Source organism: Xiphophorus couchianus, chromosome 11 (assembly GCF_001444195.1).
Source record: "Xiphophorus couchianus chromosome 11, X_couchianus-1.0, whole genome shotgun sequence".
Taxonomy (NCBI): Eukaryota; Metazoa; Chordata; class Actinopteri; order Cyprinodontiformes; family Poeciliidae; genus Xiphophorus; species Xiphophorus couchianus.
The window spans coordinates 4193787-4220781 of record NC_040238.1 but is presented as its reverse complement, the minus strand read 5'-3'; the positions used below and the strand labels follow the sequence as shown (position 1 = coordinate 4220781).

General features: G+C 36.9%; 2 protein-coding genes across 3 annotated transcripts in view; one reads left to right on the top strand and one right to left on the bottom strand.

Moving 5' to 3' along the window:
• The window catches only part of dpysl3 (dihydropyrimidinase like 3), a 36272-nt gene extending 22315 nt beyond the window's left edge, over positions 1-13957 (top strand). For both annotated transcript variants that reach the window (XM_028031205.1, XM_028031206.1), the window contains exons 7-14: positions 717-785; positions 1901-2021; positions 2615-2771; positions 3355-3496; positions 4978-5148; positions 7409-7588; positions 9556-9709; positions 12392-13957. In XM_028031205.1, coding sequence (XP_027887006.1) covers positions 717-785; positions 1901-2021; positions 2615-2771; positions 3355-3496; positions 4978-5148; positions 7409-7588; positions 9556-9709; positions 12392-12486 — 1089 coding nt within the window. In that variant the 3' untranslated portion in view covers positions 12487-13957. The remainder of the gene's footprint in view (positions 1-716; positions 786-1900; positions 2022-2614; positions 2772-3354; positions 3497-4977; positions 5149-7408; positions 7589-9555; positions 9710-12391) is intronic.
• A 359-nt stretch (positions 13958-14316) lies between these two features.
• Positions 14317-26995, bottom strand: part of stk32a (serine/threonine kinase 32A) — a 53153-nt gene continuing 40474 nt past the window's right edge. The window contains exons 9-13 of the mRNA XM_028032272.1: positions 26828-26944; positions 25301-25426; positions 23088-23216; positions 19916-19980; positions 14317-19044 (exon numbers count right to left, since the gene is read on the bottom strand). Coding sequence (XP_027888073.1) covers positions 18933-19044; positions 19916-19980; positions 23088-23216; positions 25301-25426; positions 26828-26944 — 549 coding nt within the window. The 3' untranslated portion in view covers positions 14317-18932. The remainder of the gene's footprint in view (positions 19045-19915; positions 19981-23087; positions 23217-25300; positions 25427-26827; positions 26945-26995) is intronic.

Below are 26995 nucleotides of genomic sequence, written 5' to 3'. Positions count from 1 at the left end.
ATCAGGCAGATTCATACTATCACCTTTTAAACTACAAAAGTTAAACTACTCTTGGAAATGCTTCAAGTGTTTGAACCAAAATGCTTACAGTCAGTGTTCCTCCTATAGTTTTAAACATTTTTTTGCATTTTCCCCATTCACAAATAATACTTAATACTTTTCCTGACAAATATGCAGCTCTTTGGTAAATGTTTTTAAAAAATAACACCCCAATAAAAACACATGTATTTCCAACATCTCTTGCCCCTGTATTCCTATAAAGCCATTCGGACTGCACATTGTGCTAAGTCAGCAGTGAAGAAGTGAAACTAATATGAATTTGTTCATGGTTTGGTTTTAGCCCAGTGTTGCTAAAACGTATTTAGACATGGGACTTTCATTTCCAGGTGCAGCCAGTCTCAGGGCTAATCTAAGCCAGTTGGTCTGCCTCCATGAAGAGCCAACGTTTGCCTGCATTGCTCAACAAAACTGCTACACGTGTGCAGATCCTCTGAAGCAGGCTCCTACTTCTGCGTGTGGCCTGACTGAGAGAAAGCACAGAGCAGCGCTCATGAACATCAGAAAGAGAAAAACAATATGAAACAGATTTTTATTTATGAGTGTGACCACATCTTTACATCTACTGAAGCGTTCACACCAAAGAAAACTAAGAGACATTTCTGCATGCAATGGAGCATGTCCTTGACTCTAACAGCGTTTGTGTGTGTGTTTAACAGGAGCAAGGCCGGATGCTGCAGATGGGCATCACTGGACCGGAGGGGCATGTGCTGAGCAGGCCAGAGGAGGTTCAACTCTCACACTTTACTCAACTGCATGAAAAAACAGAAATATTAAAGCAAAGGGAGAAAAAAGTCTTCTTATTCTACCAGTTCTTGCTCTAGAAAAAAATCTGCAAAATGAAAAATAACAGTTCCAACTCGGCAACATTTTGTCTTTTATCTTGACTATTTTTTAAATCTCATTGGTTCAAATCTTGGTAAATATAATTTTTGGCAAGCAGAGGTCAAGCTGCATTATATTTGTCAACATAGTTCATATTTTATTGTTATTTTTTGGACATCCAAACTGGACTTGCTGACAGGAACACAATAAGCAGCTGAAGTGTTTGCGTCCCATTTTAAAGTCTAAAATAACTGCAGGATATTTTACCATCCTGGACTTAAAGTTACTTATTGTGTCATATGTCAAACTTATACAAACATTACGTTGTAGATACTTCATCAAATATTTCTTCTAAAAAATCTCACGCTGTGTTTTACATTGAAAGGGTGTTGAGTCTGTTTGCTCCTAAAGTCTTTGATGTAGCACAAAGGGAAATCATGTGCTGCATCATCTGATCCTACTAAGATCTATTTAATATCTGTGTGCTGCTTTTATTAAATTACTTTCTAACCAGTTTCATTTGATACCACAAAGCGAATCCTCAATGTTTCCAGTTAATGTTGTGTAGTTCAGAGTTCAGGCTGATCCAGTCCTCCAGAGCCGGTTCCCTCTGGATGCTATCCTGGTTCAACACACCTGAATCAAATGAATGGTTCATATTCAGGCTCCTGCAGAACCCTGCTGAGGGGCCAGTTCAGCTGTTTGAATCATATGTGTTGGGCACAAAGTATTATGTAATTATGAAAGGGAAAATAAAAGATGCAAGTTTTAAATTCTAAGAGTCATTTATACTAAGGAGCATAAGAGCTTGGTCAGGTTCAGATCTAATTGTAATTAAACATTCAGGTTGTTTAGTGAGAAAATATGAAAAAGTTAAGGGCTAAAAATGGATTTAAAAGTCACCACATGCCCTCATTTAGCCCTGACAGCACATAATTTGATATTTTTAGATCAATTCTAATGTGAATAACATTTCCATTTAACCACATTAAACACTGTGCTTGTACCTCCTCTGCAGCTGGAGGCTGAGGCTGTGTTCCGGGCCGTAACCATCGCAAGCCAAACCAACTGTCCACTCTACGTAACCCGAGTCATGAGCAAGAGTGCCGCGGACATCATCTCACAGGCCCGAAAAAAAGGTACCGAGAAGAGTTTTTACAAAAATGAGACTTTTACACCAGTTGAGCACCAGGTTACTGACAAAAAGGCATTTAACTCGTCTCGTTTGTTCAAGGCCTGAACTGAGGGATGTGAATGTAAACTATAAAATAACACATTATCAGAAGTGGATGCAAACATAGGTGAGCACACATGAGAAGAAAATGTGTTTGGTTGTCTGGTTAAAAAATGACATCAGACAAAACTGTGCTAACCTCAGATCACCTTCTTTTATGTTTATATGCACTGAATGAATGACTTTATAAGCTGGAAACCTTTGGATTGGATCTGTTCCCAAGTTCTTTCCTTACAAATCTGGAAAACATGAATCACTGACATGTAAGAGAAAAGGACTAAAAACAAAAGCAGGAGAAAAGATGAGTTCCTGACAGGAATTAAACCCCCATCATCACCAAAATCTCACTACAAACACAAACAGCTTTCAAAAAGTTATACAAATAAAAAAATTATTTTCAATTAAGATACTGTAAATGAATATGATTATGCTGCTCATGGTTGTGGACATGTCTTAAATGCATTGGTATTTTAATCACTGTGGCTATTATCTCCTCAGGAAATGTGGTGTTTGGGGAGCCAATCACAGCCAGTCTGGGGACGGATGGGACACATTACTGGAGCAAGAACTGGGCCAAAGCTGCTTCTTTTGTTACATCCCCTCCTCTCAGCCCTGATCCCACAACTCCAGACTACCTGAACACACTGCTGGCAAGGTGAGGCGCACAGATCTGCTTTACAAGTGCATTTAAAAAATTCAAATATCAACACATGTTCACTTATTTCCTACTGTATAACTTGAATGTTATAAAGATTAACTACAGGTAAAGTAAAATATTTCAAGAGTTTATTTCTGTTCATGTTTATGGCTTACAGTTGATACTGAGCTCTGAGTAAGAGTCCAATCTCTTTTTTTTATTTATTTTTTATTAGATCAAGTAGAACTGTTCTGATGATCTCCCTTGTTGTTCTATATGTATGTTTGCTGTAACACTGACTCCAGCTACACATCTTAAAAGTTTATTTGAATATTTTATAATATATATATATATTATATAAAACTTAATTGTTCTTGATTTGTTTATAACTGTTGCCACCTATCAAGTGGATTTGGAAAGATTTCTACGGAAACAGGAAATGTTACTCATATTTTTTTTGTAGGAGCAAATCTTTGGCTCTCTGCTTACTAAATCTGCTAAACTCAGTAATGACATTTCCTTGTGTTTGCAAAGCACCGCTTTTGAGTGCAGACATTTCTCTGCTGGTAATATTTCCCCCTCATTTATCATTTTGTCACAGTGGAGACCTCAGCGTGACTGGCAGCGCTCACTGTACCTTCAGCGTGGCGCAGAAGGCCATTGGCAAGGACGACTTCACCCAGATCCCAGAAGGCGTGAACGGAGTGGAGGAAAGGATGGTGCTCATCTGGGATAAGGCTGTGGTGAGGCCTACTTTCTGGGGTTTTAAACTTTGAAAAATAAAGATTAAATGTAATATAGCAGATGCAAATGATGATATATGATAACTTTTATAATTATTCCCGACAAGATTTCGAATACCTCATTTGGTCTTAAATACTCCTCACCTTTAAAACGTACACTTCTCTCCGTTTTTACTGTTGTCTTATAAGGAAATGTTTTTTCACGTGTTTTTTTCTGGCTTTAAATGTTCCCTACATCTGAAACCGTTCTTTACTATCCTCAATCCATCTTTAATGCATTCCTTCATTGGTCTATTCCAAACAAACTGCTATCCATTTTCTGTGTGTTCTTTTGTCCTTGTTATCGCTGCATCAGGATTTGACTGGACTTTGGCCACATTTAGCTTTGTTCTGGAATTAAAAGCAGGCTATGAAATTTGAGTAGACACTTGTCTGGGTAAGCTGCTCTGAATCAAAGCTTCAAATGAGTCTGAAGCCAAAAGCTTTTATATCTGTGAATCTGTTTCCTCGTATCAGTGGCTCTTCCCTAAAACTGATAGCAAACTAATACCAGTCACTCCCACTGGCAAAACTACAGATCCAGCTCACTAGATAAGGTAATCAATGAGGCAATGTTCATGAAATTACAGCAATGCATTGAGAATATTAAAGATCACAGTGTTATGATTTTGTACATAGAGTTTCCACACTGAACACTTTTTTTTTACAAATAAAACTCTAAAACATGTCATTCATTTATATTTTTTATCTTTCGTATTGATATGGTTCCCTTTAAACAGATCTGTTGTTCTGTATTGTATCAGTAATCAGTGTGGAGTATTTCTGTCCTGGTTTGACTTGTCCACATGTAATATAAAGCAGGAATATGTACATTTTTTGTGTTTTCACAAATAGAACAAATAGTTAGTGAATAAAAATCTCTGTTTCAAACTGTGGTGCCTCGCTGGCGCCTCCAGGGAGTCAGGTATGGATTTTACTGGCCAAACTTACAGCCGCTGGCTTCAAAAACTTTAATCTATGAAAAACTTCCTGTTCAGATTTTGTCATTTTATATTTTAAAGAAGAGATGATGAAATATATTCTGAACTCATTAGAGAACTTTAAAACTAGTTTACCACCAATAAGCAGATGCTAAGTGGATGCTAACTGTTGTAAAGCACAGCTCAGCGGCAAGACAGTTCAAAGTGTTTTACACAATAAAAACAACATGAACAAACAAACATTACAACACAGTGGAAAAATAAGGAGAGCTAATAAAAAATTTAATCCAATTTAGAATGAATCTATGTTCTAGTTATTAATGAAAGGAAACACATGAATCTGTGTGCTACTTTCTGTTCTTCAACATCTCTATAAGCAGAACAATGAGATCTAAATATATGCATTTATCTCTAGAGACCAAAGTTACAAAGGTCTGCACTGACCTGGATACGTCTGTGACAGCACCAGTGATCTGCATGTTTGTGTTTTTTTGCACTCAGACTACGGGGAAGATGGATGAGAACGTGTTTGTGGCTGTGACCAGCACTAACGCTGCTAAGATCCTGAACCTTTACCCTCGGAAGGGTCGGATCGCAGTGGGTTCTGATGCCGACCTTGTCATCTGGGACACAGACGCTGTTCGCACTATCACTGCCAAGACTCACAACTCGGTATGTATACAGGTTAAAGCCTGTGTTTGCACTTGCTCCAGGTTCTAAACAAATGGATCCATCCAGATTCTGATTTTCTTTTTTTCTCCTGCTTTTCAGTTAACCATGTTTTTAAGCACGTATGTTCAAAAAGTGTTACTGATTTATTTCAAAAAGTTGCCTGAAATATGTCAACTCTTGCAGAGACAAAAATGAAAAGAACCCAATACAGAAACATCAGATCTGTGGTTTTAGAGGCTGAGAAATTTGGATAAAAGGTCAGCTTTTTTATGTGACACTTGTCTGCAACTGTGTGTGCAGGAGAGAATGTTCAGGAGAGAAAAGCACATTTTTGAACAGCTTCCAGGGAGCTCTCAGTTCCCCTGAACGGAAATGAAGTCTCAGTGGATGTTCATGACTAATTCCACTCACACTGAACTTGTCATGTGATCAGCTTTTACTGTAAAGTCGAGCCTCAGTAAATCCAAAACGGCTCAGCCGTGACAGACTAAAGACTGAAAAAAATGGATTGTTTCAATGCATGTTGCAAAATCTCTTCTGTGGTTGAACAACAGTAATATGGTGCATATTTTACCCAGGGAGTTTTTCTTTAGCTAGATCTTCTAATCTCACTGGATCATCAAAATAAACTAACATAAAAAAATATATAGAATGTCATACATTCAGATTTATTGCAATATTTTTCTGAGATTTCAACTCAAATGAGGATTCTTGTTATTCAAAAAATATTAGGGAAACTCAAGAATACTCAGTACCTTCAAAGCTGCAGTGTGTAACTTTTACAAATATATATATATATTTTACATATTTGTAAAAACAACATCAGATATTGACAGCATGAGACAATGAGACAAAAGATCAAAGTCTTCTATGAGCTACTATGACCATCTGCAGAAATACTGTCAAAAACAACCAATCAGAATCTGGAGGAGTGGATTTTTTTTAGATTATTAAAATAATGTGCACGCGCTTAAAATACAGTTTTGCAAGTAGTTTACATAAAAAAAACAATGCCTTTTTCAAATTACCTTCATGAATTGCAGTGTGACTTGCATGCTCTGGTATGAAATTACACAGAACATCGAAAATAAGCATTGTGAGTGAAGTTTGGTTGGAGACTCTGACATCAGTTGTTTAAAAATACCAGCTGTTTAATGATTGAGATGTTCCTAAATTTAACTCAAGAACAGAACATGTCTAAGCAACAGGGCGGTTTTAATTTGATTCATATGAGCTCAGAAATGTTTTATTTACTTTTGCATCTCAGAGCTTTTTTCAGTTTTTTCAGGGAACAGTTGCATACAGGTGGCTCAGCAGGACAGGAAATTAAAGTGTTAGCAGCCAAGGACAAATCCTCGGGTTAAACACCTATATTAAAATTCTCAGTTAGGTTGATCTTTAACTTAAACAAATAGGCTCTTATTTAATGAGGTTTTATTGGTGTGAAAGAACACTTTCCTCCTCATGGTGAAACTAAAAGACTTTCCTTTCTGCAAATAAACTGAGTCCATACAATGAGGATTTGTGGGTTCTTACAGGGTGATGTCACCTTTCCATTTCCTGCTTGTTGTCCCTTCGGTTAAAGAAGCATCTACAAGTACAAAACAAAAACGCTGCAGTTCTCACTGCTAAAAATGACCTTTGTAACTTTTCAAAATATGAATGTCCTTAGTTAGCAACCCATTGTATCAGGAAAGTACTTTTATCAGGCTGTGTGTTTATCGGTTAGCCTGCATCTGGTTTGAATTGATTGCTGTTGTCAATGTAAAAAGGGGATTTTTGGAAACATACACAAGAACAGGCATCAATACAAACAGTCAAACACATTTGGCTTAGTCATGACATCATATTTGGCATGCAGTGAGCCTTAGTTATGTCCTGTTCTGGCCCGAATATGGACAGCAGCAAATAAAAGGGGGGAAAAAAACTGGTCCGTGTGCAGAGGAAATATGGAACAATGGAACAGGAGGAGGGAGCCATCAGAGATCACAGACACGCTGAGAAAAGAGAGTCTGGAGGAGATAGAAAATACACAAGGCTGAAATAAAGGAAGCAAAGGGTGAATGATGTTAATAACAAGAATAAACATCAAACTTAACAAACGTAGAGGACAAGATAAATGAACAAGGTGATACTTTGGAAGGAAGGACCAGTAAAGGTTTAAAGGAAGAGTTTGTTCCTCCAGAATGTCTCAACATTTTAAAGGTGTCCATAAATTCACAGCTAATTTCTCATTCAAATCCTTTTCTCTGTGGTTTAGGCTGCTGAGTACAATGTGTTTGAGGGCATGGAGCTGCGCGGTGCCCCTCTACTGGTGATATGCCAAGGAAAGATTGTTCTGGAGGATGGAAACCTTCATGCCACCTCTGGAGTGGGCCGCTTCATTCCCTGCTCCCCATTCCCCGACTTTGCTTACAAGCGCATCAAAGCCAGGAAGCAGGTGAACAACTTAGTTACTACTTCAGCTGGCTAATTATACATTTTTGAGGTTACAAATCTACAACAATTTGCACTTTAACCTAACAAACTAGTTAATTACTGATAGTAATTTTTATATTAAGTAATGTTTCACCTCCTGGTCTGGTAAAACTTTACAAAAGGAATGATGAACTTTTGGTGACTCCTAAAAACAGACAATTCTCTCTTTCTAAAATTACTCAACATTTACTAACATTTACTCAACCAATTTTTTAAAGCTGTATTCTGCAATTTTTGGTCATAGTCAATTCACATTTCTCTTAGAAAACTGCATTTAATGTTTAGTGTTAAACGGTATTATTTAAACCTTTCCTTAAGCAGTCATTTATTTATTTCTGGAGAACAGGTAAGGAAAAGTCATGTGTGCCTGAAAGAGTACCTCAGAACAAAGAAACAAAGAAAATATGATTTATAGTTGACATAACTTCTGTTTTCTGTGATGTTGACTCCTGGTCAGTTTTCTTTTTTCTCAACTCAATCAAATGTCCTAAAGTCAGGAACAAATACAAGTACAAGTTTCAGAAAGGACAGCTCGTATATTATATGGATTTATTATATTTATATTTCAGGCCTTGATAAATTTTTGATGATTTACAGATAATAAAACCCATAATTCTGTGGAGACAAAATTCAGAAAATTGTGGATTACATTAGGACAATAAAAAACTGTACCTGTAGATATCCTGACAGGTTTTCCTACCAAACAACCAAATCTGCAAAGATATGAATTCAAACGAGCATCATGAGCAGCGAAGCCTGAATGAACAGCTGACATGCCTCTGCTGAAAAATCTTTTTTTCTCTAAAATATTATCTTAGAGCTTTTGTTCTTTTAACTTCACCTCCATTATAGTAGCTGAGTCTTCTTCCTGCACTTACAACATGCACACTGAAGATTGTAGATTTTAGCACAAGCTGGTAGTGCTTATGTTTGTGTTCAGTGATTGAAAAAAGATGTGATTTTTGAGTTTGAAGCCAGACCTCTGCCTGTCGGGGCCAATCGAGCTGGAAACGAATCGACTCTGGTCACCAGCTGAGCTCTGGGTGTAACGTCTGGAGTTTTCTCCTGACCGTTTTCCAAAAGCTTTTTAGCAATCTCACTTTCATCACAGGAAAGGCCAGGAGGACGTTGAGTGCTTTAAAGGGAATTTATTGAACAATGATTTGCTGACTAATAAATCACTTGAATAATCCAGAAACATATTATGGCAGCTTATAGTTATTGTGTGCAGTAGTCTTCTGTTGTCAGTTTCAGCAGTGAAGTAAAATTTATATATTTTTTTGTTGAATAGCTGGAAACAAACTGAAGGAAAGCGGAAGAAAAGCAATAACAATAAATAAAACTTAGCAACATTGAAACAACTTCATTTGAATAATACCATGCAGTGCCTGTTTTCCGCTCCCATGCTGTGCCAGGGGATTCACATTTTCAGACGTTTCCTAATTTGCAGCTGACTGTTGATGAGAAAATGGAGCTGCAGTAACAGTGTGCTGTTTATCTTGGTAGCAGTTACTGTTTTGCCTTTATGGATCACAGATGTCTCATTTTAACTTTTAACAGACTTCCAAGATTCCACTGAGTCACCACTCCAGCAGTTAGACATACAAAATGATAGCTTTTTCATTTACATTCACTTCATTTGAACACATACATGCTGCTGTGTGTATTTAGTTTTTTTCTGCTTGAAAGTATACTACACTTTCTGTTTTCCAGGAGTCTCTGTTTTCCAGGAGTCTCTGTTTTCCAGGTCTCTGTTTTCCAGGAGTCTCTGTTTTCCAGGTCTCTGTTTTCCAGGAGACTCTCTGAGTCTATATTTGTATTTTGTCAGAGAAGTACACCAACATTACAGCCGTTGAAATCGTTCTGAATCAAATCTTTATGTTTCTTAGGCGTTTACTCCTCCATGTCTAACACGTGTTTGTCCTGCAGCTGGCTGTGCTGAGGGCAGTGCCCAGAGGAATGTACGACGGACCCGTGTCTGAATTCTCCATGTCCCGCGGCGGCACGCCCTCTGCCTCGGCACGCACCTCGCCCACCAAGCAGCCGGTCAGAAACCTGCACCAGTCCGGATTCAGTCTAGCAGGTAACGCCATACCAACACATCCTAAAAGAAAAACCATCCCTCTGCTCTTTCTTCTTTGCTTTGCCCTTTAGGTGCTGACATCAAGAGAGAATACATGTGCCTCAGTTTCTCCTAATATTGTTGGCTGTAATTTGGAGCATTAGTGGCATTCATGCTTACTTTTATTATCTTGTTCTCATACATTATTTGTTAAATTAATTTCTAAACTGAAACTGTGGTTTTATTTTTCCATTTTATACATTATATTAATTATTGACATGGAGTGTCTTAGTGTATCCTTAAAACTAAAACAAGAATTTCCTGATCAGGATCTTTTGTTGCTGACAGCAATAGTACTGATAGTAAGTAAGTAGTAAGATTACTAAGGTTTAACTTATTTTATTAATTTCTTTAACATGTAATTTGAGTTTTTGAGGATATCTGGGCAATATGTTAAATGTCTGCCTTCAGGTTTTGGCAAAGCATAAGCAAAGGTTCAGGCCCATCTATACTTTTCAAAGGCAATCTTCTGCTCTTGTTGTCTGTACATCAGAAACTGGCCAGTGAGTAAAAGCACAAAATACGTTTTGTTTCCTGGTACCTGCTTATTACATTTAGTAGGATCAGATCAGCAGAATTTAACTACAACTTCTTCAAATTGAATAAGTTACAGTGAAGAGAAGTTTTCCTGATTGATGCTCTGACTGCATTTGAAGTGATTCTGGATACATTTTCCTTCAAGGCTAAAACATTAGTTTTCCAGTCCAAACATCTTGACCTGGTCTGTTAGAAAGGCCGGTCTGATGTGTGAGGTCACAGTAGTATCACTGTTGGCATCGGTTCCATCATTCAGAGCTCCAGCGTGACAACATGATTGTGCCAATATTTCAGGTTAGCACAGAACAAACTTAGATTGAGGCAAGAAATGTTAGTAATTGTTTCAGCCAAATTGCCAAATCGTGACAATTTTTGGACTTATAGTAAGTCCAAAGATATGTGCAAAATAGTTGGCAATATATGCAAAATAGTTGCAATGTGCAACTATTTTGCACATTGCAATATGTGCAAAATAGTTGGCAAAATAAAGATAGAAAGGTCTTTAATCAGATGAAAAATCATTTCAGCTTTTGAAAGTAAATCTTGTATTTATTTTATAGGTAATAACTCACTTTGAAAGATGTTTAGCTGAATGCATAGCTTGTCTTTACAAGCCATGCTAATGAGTGAGACCTCGCTGAAGAAATGTGACCTTTGTTGGAAAGAATTCCAACTTTGATTACATATATCTGAGGCTGCTCCTGGTTTCCCAGGTTTTGCAACAGTTTGCGTGATCTTGTGTAAGCATGCGTGGGGGTGTGTATGTGTGTGTGTATGCATAGTTTGAGAATGAGCTCCACTCCTCTTCTATTTTAGTTTTTGTGAAGCTACCACCTGCAGAGCTGATTTACTTGTTTGGAAGGAGATGGAGAGGATTGTTTGATTAGTCACAGTCTCTCATGGTCTGACATCATTCTGCTTTCCATTATTGTGTTTGCAGATTATTCGATTCGGCCTCTGGCTCTTCTTTTGGAAACTATACTATCATGTCAGACTTTGAATCTTGTTGCTTCCAAAGAACCGATGCTACAAAATGTAACAGTTTAAATATCCAGGGGAACAATCAGAGAAATAAATATTTTGAGTTACAATTATTTTTGTTCTAAATCTAAACAGTTTGACAAATGGTGTCGCTGGTTTCCAGAGGAGGGTGCCAGAATCTGATTCTGGCTGCAGTTTCATGACCCTGTAATGGTTATGCAGGCCTGCGACAGTCTATAAATCACAGCAGCACTCCATTCACACTGCTATAAAATGTTGGTAAAAGTGCTGTATTTATCATTCACAGACTTGATTGTTTTAAATCAGATTTGATTAGTTAAGCAAATAAATCAAATTGACAAATTTATCTGATTATGTAAGTTAGTATAATTTTCACAGAGGGGGGTGAATAAAGTTGGTTTCACCCATTTAATCACTGATGTTTGTGTGTTAAAGTTTTGTGAAGCATTTTCTTGGTTCACTAACTAGCAGTTTTCCAAAACACAATGTCATGATTGGGTGATATCATTCCCTATTCCCGTGTACAGTATAATCGCAAAATACATAATTAAGTCATAAAAGTATATGTCCTCTTTGTCAACTCTTGACTTTAAAGATTATTATTTGTTTAGTGTTGGTTAAAGTTTGTTTAGGAAATAAATTCTACTGGAAAAACTGACTAAATCTAGTTGGAATAAAACTGTCTTACTCATCTCAGATCTCTTTTGATCAAATATTATTCAAGAGGCTTAAATGGTTGTAGGAAATTCACCTCAGAATTTTAATTTACAGATTTGTGGAGAATGTAAAGAATAACATAGTCAGAACTGGCAATAAACATTTATTAATTATTTCATATACATTTTCACATTTCATCATGTTACAACCACACATTTAACACAAATTGTAACATCAGAACATTGGGTGTGGAGGATATTTTTTTTCCTAACCGTTTAGGCTCTCAGGATCTTTAATATTCTTTTTTTATTGATTGGAATGCAAGAGACTAACCAGTAACTAAAGCTTGTGGTTGTGGTAATTAAAGTAAAATATATATATTTAACATATCATCAATCACTGCCTCTTCTTTGTCATGTAACTTTTTAATTCTCCCTTTCTGTGTAGGCCCTCCCACCCCAGAGGACGTTCCCATCAGACCACCTGGTCGCCGTATTGTAGTGCCCCCTGGTGGTCGATCCAACATCACATCTCTCAGTTAAACAGCAGAACAACACTTCTAGAAGAACAGAGTGGATGATAGAGGGAGGGGATGAGGGAGGGGAAGGAAAGAGGGATAGAGGACCAGAGTTAGTAAAAATTTGAAGAGCAAAACACTGAATCCTCATGCCTTACCTGTCACACTGCTACTATGCTCAGATGAGAATTGTATCCGTTTTCCTGGACAGAACAGAAACGGTTAGAAGTTGCCAACAAAGCACATTTCACATGAACAATGTCAGCCTCAGTTCATGTCAGTGCAAAATACTTCATGCCAACCACATAGTCATGTTCTAATGCTGCTTTGGTAGCAGCAAAACTTTACATCATCACATTTAACCCTGAGAAGGAAATAAAGTTTTTCAAAGGAAAATGGATACTGATTTTCTAGGGATTCTCCTTTTACCCTGCTTGGCTTTTAATATTACCCCCTTTCAGTAGCTCGCTTTCTCCATAGTCAGCAAGACTGAACAATAGATCCCACAATAGCCATGTTTTGTCATGCAGTACCATTGATTAGCTCTAGTTGGCAATGTACATATGGTAAATGTAATGTAGCTTTGTGAATGATGTGGTTGCAGCCTGTTTGGGTTTACCGGACCAATTAAAATACTTTTTTCACCTCTAAGCACAGGAGGGCTGCTGGACATGGAGCTGCATGGGCCACATTAATATGGGCGACGTGATCCATGATCCTTTTCCACCTCCTCCTGTAAGGCCATACTTACCGTCCTCATTATGTACTGTATTGATGTTAAAAAAGACAATAAGGTCAGTGTTTGAGAACACACACAGAAAGAGGAAATATTAGAAGTGTTTTTATTATTATTCATTCCCTAAAGGTTTGTCAGATTTTATTATCTTGAGTTCCTTCATTTTCTTGTGTAAAGAACATGGCAAGAAACAGTCCTTTGCTTCATGTAAACTGGCTGCCTCTGTGATGCTGTGACCATTTCAACCAAACAGAACGATGGAACAGAAAGGTGCTAACAAATAAATACAAACTCTAAACTTGCTGGGTAAAAATAGCTCTCTTATTACTGCTCTTTACTGATGTTTCTTTTTTTATTTTTAACTAGCGTGGCTCTCATTTGAAGGACAAGTGGAAGATCATCATTCACTTGTGATCCCACCTTAACCCTTTAATGAAATCCTCAATGCATTCAACAGCAGCCTGAAAACAAGCCAGCCTATTTTCTGATAAGGCAGAGGAAGGCAGTGTCATCAGGGAATAAATTCTCTTTAAGTTGCTCTTTATTTGGCGACAATTGAAACAAGATGCTCTTTTTATTCCGCACAGTAAGGCTGAGATGAGATGTGGGTCTTTTTGTATTTATGTTAGGATGACAACCTTTGTTTTACTGTTACATTTCTTTTTTTTTTTTACTATTGTGTCAGAACTCTGAGATGGCAGGTCATTTAAAGGTGTGCTGGTATGAAATGTTTCCTGAATAAACATGAGTTGCAGCTGGTTTTATCTCTTTATTTCATGTCTTTTTCATTCCCTGGATGTTCCTTGTAGTGGTTTTGGTTTACTTTAAGGTTAAAATGATGTTTTGCAAAACAGTCATCAGAACCACTATCAATGTAATCAAGATATAACATAAAATATTAAGAAAATAATATACACTCAAACTAAATGACATGGCAGATTTGATTTAGTTGGTTTATCTACATAATCCATCAGTTTGCTACGAAGAGAAACAATCTAGAATGGACTTGGATAAAATGTGGTTACAAGATTGGTTCATGGGATGAATTTGTTTGGAAAAAATCCATTGTTTTCACATTACTATTAAGAAAACTTGAATAGTAATTGCACTCCACACTTCTACATTGTACTTCTGTATTTATTTTCACTGAAAGTTTAAACAGATCACAAACATCCCATTTATGCCCTGGTCAAACATTAGAATCAATGTAGCGTTTCACATAAAGTTAACCAGAACTTTATGTGAAATGAATCATGCATTTATTTTCCTCACTGTCTCAACTTAAATCAGACCAAACTTCTCTTGTTTTAGGTAAGAATTACTGCAATTATTTCTATTTGCAAAATGCCACAATAATGAGAGAAAATGTCAGAAATGTATTTATAATGTCTTCAAAATTAGAATTTTATTAGCCACCTATGCACTCAAGCAAACAAATTACTATATGTAAATCTAACTAAAACTAAAGAAATTTGGTCTGATTTAACTTCAGGCAGTGAGGAAAAAGGTCTACATGTTTTTTTTAATTGATGTATGTAAACTCTGGTTTCAAGGTGAATCCTTGAAACCATGAATGGAAAATGGATGATAGAACATTTTGTGACTAAAACAATGCAGCAATCCTTTTTTACTCAGGAATATGGCAGCGATTCTTGTCCTCTGAATATATTTCTTTCCAAAATCTTTGTCTCATATTTTACTTTAAACATCTTAATGCTGAGGTGGCCTGCTTATCTGTAGCAGTGCCAGACAGAAGTGGAAGCATTTATCAACTGAAAATCCCCTCTATAGTTGAGCCAATATTGTGGAAAGCGCTGCCTCAGCTAAGTCTGCTGTGGAGGAAGGAATGGGCAGTACCCTCCAGATGACCTCAGGGAGCAGTTAGCTCAAATCGTTAACAGTGGATGAGTGTGTGGAAGAGGGAGAGAATAGCTCATAAAGCTTGTCAACTGCAGCAAAAGAGGAAGTCTTTTTGTTGCCTCATGTAAGTAAATGTGTTTTTTACTTAACTATTCATTTAAAATGTTGTCTTTTCGTAAACTATTCCCAGCAGTCATACTAAGACTCCCTACAGTTTAGCCATTTGTTGTAACACCAGTCAAACAACACTAGAGGGCAGCCTGCACTTTGATGAAAAAAAATAATAAAATAATTCAATACACTAGAACAAAGCAAACAACATAGGTGTATTGTTTCCAGAAAAGAAATATATTATTTAAGGCACACATTAAAAGTTTAAACTTCATCACAATTGCTCACAGTAAATACACAGTGACAACTGAAGGACAACTGAAGGACAACAGAACTTGGGTAAAATTCACAGTTGTACAATTATCTTATCAAATAATAGACTAGAATTATACTTAGGATAAAGATTCCTCCCTTTTACTTTGATTTACCTGGCATAAATACTATCTGTAAATGTTGTTCAAATGTCAATGTCAGAAATCATTTTGGTTGAATATCACTCATTTTGTTCAATACACTCCCCATTTTTTAGTACAAGTTTGAATAATTATTCCCCAAATATTATTTACACAGTAAAACAAGCTCAGACTAATCCTTTAGCCACCCCAAGTTATTCCTACAACTTACACAAGGTACCATCTTTAGATCTGTAAAGTTACCTCAACAACAAGAACACAAAGGTAAGTCAAAACATTGTACCAATCTTAAATAGAAAAGTGCCATTACTAATGAATTTAAATAACTGAATATATTTTAAATAAAGAATAATAAAGAACCTTGAAAGGACTGACTCACATTGCAGCTAGATAACAGCAGAGTCTGTGGAGCAATGAGCCATCGCTAAAATTTATATTTTCATTTAGTAGCTTTAAAGAAGGTGTGGATTTCATTACTTTTACATACAGGAGTTAGCTTAGTGTAATATCTATAAGGCATCCCTCTTTGTGCAAGCAGGCAAATATTTTGAGGGGATGAGCTGATGAGAAATGTTTATTCTAACATAACTAGACATTGTTTTGTTGCCTCATGTGTGCCAGGTGCAGAATCCTGGATTTGAATGTCGCACAAACAGTTTGCAGAGACAAACTGATAATGAGCATTTCAAATGGTAAATAACTGATTAAAATCAAGTCAAAAGAGGAAATACATCAACACACATCTGGCAGAGAGTGCAAACACTAACTGATAAAATTCATCTGTCCATCCCTAAGATTAATTCATTCACAGCATTAGTTGCATAAATGCTACCAACAATGAAAACAATATGTGCAAAAAGAGAAAACAACTGTTTTCTCTTTGCTTCCCTATTAGGCCACTTGCAGACCAAGGCTAAGTTTTTTTTTTTTTTTTTCAATTATTTTGGTCAAGGGTAATCAATTATGGTAACATTTAGTTTTCTAGTTTCCCTCAAGATTAAACCATGTTTTATCTTCTTGTTTGATTCCACAAATATTTTTTTCTAGAACTAAAAACCTCAACTGTGAGCAAATCACAAGAATTTGACTATTTTCTCTAACGGTCTGAACTGCAGCATGACACTAAATGTTAAAAACCTATCATCACTGCTAGCTTAATTAGCCAAGCTAAGCATCAGGATCACTAATCCATTTAAATATTGCCCTGAAAAAGCAAGCCATTCATTTTCAAGCCTCTAATTCAATTCGAATCATTCTTACATCGCTAAAAACAAAGTTTGGTTTCGTCTAATAAGACTAGCAGTTTAACAATGCTACTTCTGTCATGCTTGTATCCAAGGTTATATGGATCATAGAGGAAAAATGTTTCTAAGCAATGGTTAATAGTTATTGAATGTTTCAGGCTCAACTTCTTAGGTTTTCATACACAGGATGACTTAAGAATCACTTTAAAGTTGGCGGCGCTACATGACACAGCTCATGCTGTGGTTACACAGGTTACTTCAGGTTACTCTCTGGAATGCAGAGATTATTCCGCTGAACTGATCAAGTACTTTCCTAGTAGTAACACGTTACTGTCCTGGGACTTGGATGTCACCTTCCAAAACATACCAGACTCTTTCCAGAACATATCTGGCACTTTCTGGAAAACTGTCTGATAAGTACCTAGATTACTCGTAGGTATTTATTAGACAGCTTTCCAGAACTTCTAGGTCACCTTGCAAGACATACCATGTTCTTTCCTGAACCTGCAGTACCATGCAAAACTATTCACCAATCTTGATATTTTTTGTGTGAAGCAGAGACTGGAGTATCTGTTCATGTGACCAACATACTGTAAGTCGTGTACTTCATAGAGCTGGGCTTTATGGAGCTAAAAAAAAACACTTCACTTTTCAGTCACCAAGGAAGCCATTATGTCTATCTCAAAATCAACACATCTCAGCACCCCTAGAACAGACCAGCAGGGTCTGGAGAACTGTTTGGAGCCGAGGGGAAAATGAAAGGAGCTAAACACAGGAATATGCTTAAGTAAAACCTGTTTCAGTCTGTCAGCAATGTGAAACTGGATAGAGGTTCAGCTTTCAGCAATACAATGACCCAAAGCATACTGCTGAAGCACCACTCAAGTGGTTTAATGGAACATTTTAAATGTATTGGCAAGGTCTAATCAAAGGCCAAAGATCAATTCAATTGACAATCTGTGGTCAGACTTAAAGATTGCTGTTCACCACTGGAAACCATCTAGAGCTGGAGAGGTTTTATCTGGAGGAGTGGGAAACAATCCCAGAGGAAAGATGAGGCGAGCTCTGAGAGACCTATCCAACGTGACTTGCAGATGTAATTGTTGTTTGTTTCACAATAAAAGAAAATTAAATATTGAAAGTTGCATGTTCTTTAAATGAAATGATGCAAATCCTAAAATAATCTCCTTTTCCAGGTTGTGAGCTAGAAAACGCAAGAAATACCAAGAAGGGTGAATAATTTCTCAATGTACTCTATCAGATAGTATCTGGAAATTACAAGTTTTCTCCTGAACTTACCAACTACTTTAATTTAGAGGATACTTTTCTAAAACTTAGAGGTTACCATTCAGAACTCACTAGAATACACATAAGGTTCCAAATAGCTAGCTTTGAGTTTCAGGAAATTAACTAGTATGTCCCAGAAAGTGTCTGATAAATTATATAAAAATTCAGGGAAGGTACTAAAAAAAGCTACAGAAAAAAAACTCAGTTCATTATGGAAAGTACCTGGTGAGTTTTGGTACATTTTCAGAAAGAAATATCTTCCTTCCATAAAAATGACCTTTACATTCTGTGAAATTACAGCTCTATTATGTAGCACTACCCAACTGCAATATTATAATTAAATGACCATAGTTACCTAGAAAACCTCTCATAATAAAACCAATGTCAGTACATTCAGGTGGAGGTGCTCTGTTGTCTTGGTTTTGGAAATGATCTGGCTTCTTGCTACAGCACTCTGCTCAGAACCGAGGCTGAGCAGATGTAAGAGCACCAGGGTGACGGTAGGGAAAATGATACGAGTGACTCTGCTGGGAGTCCATCCGTTTGGTGACAGCAAAGGAGTCCGTCAGTCAGTCTCTGACATGGCTGCCTCCCAGGGACACCATCTTTTGACGTCTAGCTGCTTTTTAGGTCTATTGGTGTGAAACAAGTGTGCACAGTGCTGTTCTTGAGATTTTACAGACTGTGAAGGAGTGCAGGAACATAGAGGACCAGGTGTGAGTGCATGTGCTGACAGAACGACAGGTTTTGCTTGTAAGTTGCTGAACTGCAAGCTGGAGGCAAGTGCAAGTGATGAGGTGGGGATCTGGGAGCAGGAAGCCTATCCTGATAAATAGGCAGCAGGTTCAACATTGTTGTTCTGTCCATCTTCTATTGCCTTGTTCTTCTCGCTTGTGGATAGTTCAGAAGAATCCACTACGACTTTCCTTGACCTGTTGAGATGAGAACAAAAATCTAATGTTGAGCAGATGATTTTTCACTCATGTCACATTTTAATGAGCCTATTTATTCATCATAGTTCCACCCTAAAGCTCTATATTTCTAAAATGCATCCATGTGTCCATAATATGATTTTTAGTTGGTAATTTGAGAATTCATCACTAAATTGTTCCTAGCATTTGATTTTCAATAAGTAAGTTGCATAACCATAATGTTTTTAACAATTTTTATGCTGATTTTATATTTTTTATTAACTTTTTTCCAATGAGAAAGCTACAGTTACTGGAAAACATTGTGTTGGTTAATGTAACCTTGGAAATATTTGAGCATTGTTTGGTCTTGTTTCAGTCACTACAAGAATATCTGCATCCAAATGTTTTTATTGGTGGGTGAAATTTATAAAAGCAGAAAGAATGAAGAATTTGCTCAAGTCCACCTTATTCTCATTACTTTGAAGTTTTCTCATTTCCACATTTATATATTTAGAAAGAGCCAGTATAAATGTTATATCTTGTTTGCAGTGTTTTCTTCACATAAATCTTAAAACTTTTTTCCTCCACCTCGCAGTCAACAGGAAGGCTCCTGTTGATGCCAGTTGCTGTGTTTTTGCCTTGATCAAACATACCATAAAAAAATCAGCTTTACTTTTCTTTCACAGCATCCCATATGATTTTATCAGCCACCAAGGAACACTTTTGATTTAATTTAATATGCTTTTCCCAAGTCTAAAAAATGCAGAATTTGAATCTTTACCCTTGGTCTCAAATGTATTTATTTACCAGGAATATATTTTCAGAGTAAATGCTGCTAGTGTGATTTCTTTGACCAGAGGAGGTTGTAGTGGAGGTCTGGAAGCTTCCTTACTTTTCTCTGTTGAAGACAATGAAGTCCCTCTGGACGTTGTCCAAACGCTGCTGCAGCTGTCCATTCTGGGAAAAACAGATAAAAGCAGAATAACTAAGCAAGTCAATAATGGCAACCGTGTCAAAGGAAAAACCCCATTAGTTATGAGAATTAGGTATAGTAATAACTGGTTGATCAATTCTTCCTTTGATTTTGTTTTTATAATATTTTACTGTACTGTACGGTTTATGTTACAAATGTCACATAACATTCCTCGGTGTGTTTGCTCCTTTGTGACGATGACAGTTGAGGAAGGAACCTACAACGCTTTGCAAAACCATTCATATCGCAAACTAATTCACAGTTTGTCACATTATACCAACCAATCTAAGCATTTTTTTTTTAGATTTTATGGAATAAATTTAAACCAGGACAACAAATTGCCTTCAGGGGACATTAATTATTTACCGAGTGATTTAACTTGACAAAGGTGAGAAAATTCAAGATGTTTAAGTTTGAAGGACAAGTATGCTCAGATGTTTCCACCTGTTTTCTGTAATGTGTTCCACTCCATCATGTGAGATGATCAGGCAGCACCAGGCACCGACACTAACGCAGTGCCAAGACTAGCAGACAGGTGCTTTCAAAGAGGCAGCGAGGAAAGAGATCATAAAAATATATAATCGCTGACTCATTTTGCTCCAAGTGGATATGAAAGAGAAATAATCCCAGACAGAAACATGAAAGGAAAAAAAAACAAAACGTTTTCCTAATATAATCTGGAATGCCATTAAACGTTATTTAGATAACCAACCTTTAAGAAATGCCAAAGTCACCATCTGAGGATTTGGAAAAGGTCTGAACTTTATTGAATTTACTAAGCGTGTAGATTATTAGTGTATCTAAGGAAGTCTGCTCTTATCCTCATTTAAATGATCAAACATGGAGTCCCATTTATGCAATGAGCAACTTTCTGTTTAAGCTTATTTTAACTAGGTCTTAAATCTAGGAAATTATTCATGTCAGCTCCAACAATAAAATGAGGGCAGGTATGGGAAAAGCTTTTGGCAAATGAAAGCGAAATGATTATGAAGACAAGAAGAGGAGAAGGAGGTTAAAAAGGAAGAAAACAGCCAAAAGGACTAGTGAGGGAATTTTATAATAATCTTACATAGTAGAGCATCAAAGAGAAAAAACTTACAAAGAAAAATCACTGGCCACACAATTTTATAGAAGACAGACAGATGTGTTTTTCAGAAAGTTACAGCTGCTATCAGAAAGAAAATAATTTCATGGGACACAAAATGTGTCAGAACAAAAAGAAACCTGGTGCTGGCCTTGAGGACAGGGTGTACTTGTGATGTGAATGACAGAAAGGACAAAGAAATAAACAAAAGCAGCAAAAACAAAATCAACGAATAGAAATAACGACACATGTGGCAAACCAAAAGAAATAGATGTGATACAGAGAGGACATGACAGGCTCACATACTTTACAAACATGACTGGACTTAATGTTCAACATCTGCACAGCCATTTGTTAACTTGAATCCTGCTTTTAGGGTTTTTGATACACAAGTATTCATAGATTGCAGATGTGAAACTGTAGCAAAGGCTTCAGCTGAGCTATTGTGTATAAGGAGAGATGGTAAATATATGAAGCTTTCCAGTGACACAACAAACATCCTGCATGCATGTCTGCAAACAGCATTGGGATACAGGACTTCTCTCTAAATACTCCTTAAGCATGTGGAAAGCATAACATGTTGATAATTTGTAGGGTTGACCAGCTATCCATTCAAAAGAAAATAAATTTCTCACAGAACTTAAACAGTTTTTATTGTGACAAATTGTCCAAATGTGCATCGTTTCTCTAAAACAAGTGTCTTTTATGTTAACCAAGACTTATGTTGTAGCTGACTGAACTGTGCTTTTTGTATCTCCCTTATAATTATTTAAGGACCTATCAGAAGAAGGACGTTGCCTTAATGTCTACTGTAGACTGATGAGATAGAGTAGTAAAAAAAAAAAAACACTGGCCCTGCTTAAAACCCAAATATAAGCCTAAGTGCTGATGATTCCCTACTTGTTTTCCACTCTTTTGACACTGCTTTAGTGGATGCTTTTAAACAGACAATTTAGAGGCTAAAAGCTCCAAATACTGGATTAAACTGTCCGCTTAGTGTGACAACCCTACTGACAAGTGGTCTGCTGGATGAAAGCCCAAGAGGGACATTCTTCTGAGATTTAGCATTTGAGCTAACAGTGTTTTGTCTGAAGTTGACTTTGAATTGCAGCCGATAAAGAATAGTTCTCACTGCTGGAATTATTTCACGGATATTAGTAGCCTATTATTTCTACTATTTTGTGTAATAAATTTATTTCAAATAAATTAGCAAAACAAGCTGGAAAATTCAAGGTGGACAGAGAGATGAACAGAGAAATCCACTGAAAACAAATTATACGATAAAAAGCTTGACATTTATTTCAAACAATATACATGTCTGAATTATATGTAGAAAGTAAATTTTTTAAAAAGGGAAAAATCTGTCATTTTGTGAAATGGCAGCAAAACTTCAGAATTCTCTGTCATCTTTGTCAATTAGTTGAGGCAACATAAGCAAAGCAGATGTAGCATAAAAAAATGTTGAAGTTTCACACAGCGCGTTAGTTTGGAAATGAAAACAACTCGAGGAATGAACACTTACTGGAACTGAAAGCACAAGGGGTCAATAGTTGACAGAAGTGTTGAGGGAGTCTCAAGACAGTGAAAGAACAAAGGATGAAAGGAAGAAGATGAAGATGAGAAGAAACAAGGGAGATCTAGACAATATAGAGCAGCTGCAGGGTAATGCGCAAAAAGCATGCTGGGACAGGAAATGGGCAACTTTTTTATTCCTTATTGATCCACCAGGCTTCAGCCGGCATCTCACTCGCTCTTCACACACAGACGACACATACACTCTCTTTCTTCTGTTTCTGACTCAAGTTCCATCCTTCATAAATGGCCCCAAAGGCTTTTGTAAATGGATATGTTAAAGTGTTGCACAAACACAGCACATATTTGTAGATAGTATCATCTTTGACTGATAGAAACAAATATCAGCAAATGATGGAAATGAGATGTCAGACATAAGTGTGTCCAGTGGTTTGGATTAATTCCAGACAATGGACTCCATCAGAACACATTTACCTGCGGGGATCCGTCGGATCCCTGTTCCCTGGTCTTTCTAGCTAGTCTTTTCTTCTTCTTATGAAGTGGTTTGGACTCCAGGATCATTTCCTCCAGCTCAAAGGTGGGGTCACAGTTTAGTCTCCGTCTCTTTAAAAAAAAAAAAAAACAACTTTTAAGGAGATTGAAATAAGTTGTTTCCATGTTAGATGTTACAGGTTTACATAAAACTAGTGGAAAAAACAAGATTGTTCAGATTTTTCCAAACCTTTGGTTGCTTGACAAGTTAAATTAATGTGCTCCGATTTAATTTTCCATTTGACTTTTCCTTTCTTATGCTTCCCATTTATTATCAAATATTAATGACTAAAAAACTCAGAATAAAGAACAGGAATATAATTAGAAAAAGAGTCAATTTGCAATTGATCCTTTGATCAGTCAGTGGTTTTAAATTCTCTGGACCTACAGACATCGACTACACATAGTTGTGCTACTTTGTCACAATGTATGAAAACATTCAAAGGAGTTACTCCTTATTAAAGACTTTTGTATTTAAATCATATTTATTGTTGGACTTCATTACAAACCTGTGGCTAGAATCTGCATAAATAAATGCAGCTGCCATTAAAACCAGCCATGGCGCATCAACCTGCCAGATTCTTTCTCCTGTAGCACTACTACGCAAAAGCACAATCTGCGTAGAGTCTGGCAAAATGATCCAGAGATCACCCGTAGAGCTACAGGTAGATATCATGATGCTTTCTCTCATTTCAGTTTCAACTTAAGGGGCCTCCCAGGATCCTGCTTGGTGCTATTCTGGACAATGTCCACACTCCCCCCTGCAAACGACCTTTTACCAACATATGCTGTTTCTGTATAGATGCTGAAAATACAAGTTACAACTTTGTCAAATCAGTATGCATGGCAAGTAGGGTAGGTGGATTCAAATAAAGCCAATATTTACACTCAGAGGGAGATTGGACTCGGCCCACCAGGGTGTGGCGTTTACAGCTGCCAGACAACAACGTGCTGCAGATTGGATTGTGCTTTTATTTGTCTATATCTACTAAAAGTTTTTTTTTGTAAATTTAGGATAAAAAACATAAAATAGTTTTACAATTAAGATTTATTAAGGGAAAAACCAATATCCCCCTATGTGTAAATATAGTAGCATTGCTTGCTTTGGTAATTAGATATTAATTGACTGGCCACATGTTTGACAGTTATTTGTCTGGAAAATGTTACACAGCCATTTTTAATGGGCTTCTGGTGAACTGCAGTGAGAAACATTTTCCACAAATGGGGCAAACATGGAACAGATTAACCTTTGAAGGAGTGACTGATTAAAGAAAATTACTCCAATAGTGTTTTGATTACTCATCCAGGAGGTCAAAAAGAACTAAGAACATCTGAAGTCTTGCAGGTCTTACTTGCCTCAGACAATGCCAGCATTCACGATGTACAGTTACTAAAAGACAAAAGAAATTGGGGAAAAATGCATCCAAGGTATAATTCTAAGGCAGCAACAACTACCGATCTAACAGAACACCAACGTCCATCTCATAATCTTGAGAAAAGGTTTTGATGATCCTTACGACTTTTAACAAGATCTTCTTCTAGAAGGTATGTATCCTACTATATCTGCTGGAAAAGCAGCACAGCATTTAAAAAAGAATGTCATCATGGCAGTCAAACATAGAGGTTGGTGGCTTTCTTTGCTAATTCAGTACCAGAACGACTTGCAACAATTACTGAAACCATCAATTCTGATCTTCAGGGGAACATCTGGCCAACAGTTTGGGACATTAAATCTCATCATACAAGGGTTATGCAGCAGGACAAGAATCCAGAGCACATCAGTGAATCAACCTCTGAAAGGGTAAAAAAAAATCAATAAAAATGAAATTCTGGATTGGAGTTGGTAAAAGTCTGGACAGGAATCCAAATGATACACTGCAGTAGATTTAGAAACAAGAAATTGATTCCTAAAATCTCTTCAATATGAGAGAATAAAAAAACTCTGCAAAGTCCAGTGGGTCAAAATTCTACCATAGGAATTTAAAAACTGTATTACTGTATGAGTAAAAGTACAAGTAAGAGAAGGTTGATTTAGTCATAATTATCCTGGTATTAGAATAGTAGAATAAAAATTCAACAGCATTTGTATGAATATTTTGCTGTCTAATACAAAGAGTCAGTCAGTCTTCATAGTTCCACATGTTCTTTATCCTCACATTAGGAATAAAGCCTGGAGGAAGCTGTTTGTTGAGAACTGCGTCCCAGTTGACGTCAGACATGTAATCCAGATCTTGGAGCTCTGCGAGACAGGAGATGCGCTTCTGGACATCTATGCACAGCAACTGAAGCAGAAAAAAGATTTTAGTCAGAATGATTGTATACAAGTTGGGATAAGAGTCTCACTGAGACACTGACAGGAGGATGTGCTTCGCCTGAAGGATAAGGCAGAGACAGAAAACTGATGGGAAGAAGACACCCTTCAGAAGTCAGGCAGGCTGGAAGGAGAGGGAGACAGATTCTAAAAAAGGAGGAACAGAAAGAAATGAAATGAAATGAAATGTATTCAGGTAGCAAATGATAGTGCAGAGAAAACAGTGGTCAGAGAGGCCTGGAAGATGAAGGACAAATGTATTGGGCATTCAATTTTCTTTTCTCACTTTCTCTTCTCTCTACTCTTTTCCTTTCCCTTGCACACACACACACACACACACCCCAACTCACACACTTTCACATGCAACAGGAATGCCAATGAGCTCAGAGGAGTCTGAGCACGAAGCAATGCAACAGTTAGACTGCAGTGAATTGTTGGCAAGAGAAGATGATCAAACAAGAGAAAGTCCTTCAGTTTTACAAATGCATCTCAATGACAAGAACATTTTAGAGATTTTGAACATTAAAAGTTATTATTGTTCAGCATAGCTTGTCTAACTGCAGAACATCTACCCATCTCACAGGGGGTAAAAGTTCTGATGTTTTACTCTGTGAAACACTTCCTGCCTGCATTATTAAGAATGTCTGTTGCTCATAGCAAACTACTTTTTGAACAGTTGATATGTATTGAGTATTCATTGTATATTCAATGGGGTTCAATGCACTGAACCCCATTGAAATCCTCAAGGTTATTCCACCAAATATGGATTTCTGAACTGTTCTTGAGTTAAAACATTTGTCTTGTTGTTTCTAAATGAATATGACCTTGTTTTATTTTCATTATTTGGGATTTGAAAGCACTGCGTCTTCTTCAATATTCTGACCATTTCTAATTTTCTGCAAATTAATGCTACAATTTTGCTTGGAATTTCAGAGGCATGTTGTCAGTAGTTTATTGAATAAAAGACAATATTCATTTTACTCAAACAAAAAGTAAAATCTGAGAAACTGATCACTTTAAGTGGTCTCTTAATTTTTTCCAGAGCTGTATGTATACATATGTAAATGTATTGAAACTAAAGCTGCAAATTGTACAATCTGCTTCTGCTTCAGGGTTTAATTAGTAACTTTTAACTTAGTAATATTTTCCGCATCTTGCTTTACTTTCCTCTATGCTTTGTAATCAACTGGGCATCTTTGGATGCAAGTTGGGCTGAAATGCTCTACAAACAATCTAATACTGTCCTCAAGTGACCAAACTATAACTGGCTGATTGAACCAAACAACAGGACTCCTCCTATTTTAAACAACTCATGCTGATATTACTCTAATCTGATCTTAATAACCTTGTAGACACATTAAGAGAAATGTACCTTTCTGAGTAGAGACTTCATTTCCAGAGACCAGGCTGCTGGGTAAGTCGGATGGACTTTGTGGAACATTTGTAGAATCTCATTAGATGGTGTGTTGGATCTCATCACATATGGTCTCTGAAATAGCAACAAAGAGTGGAGATGGGAGGAGAAGAGAAGAGATATTCC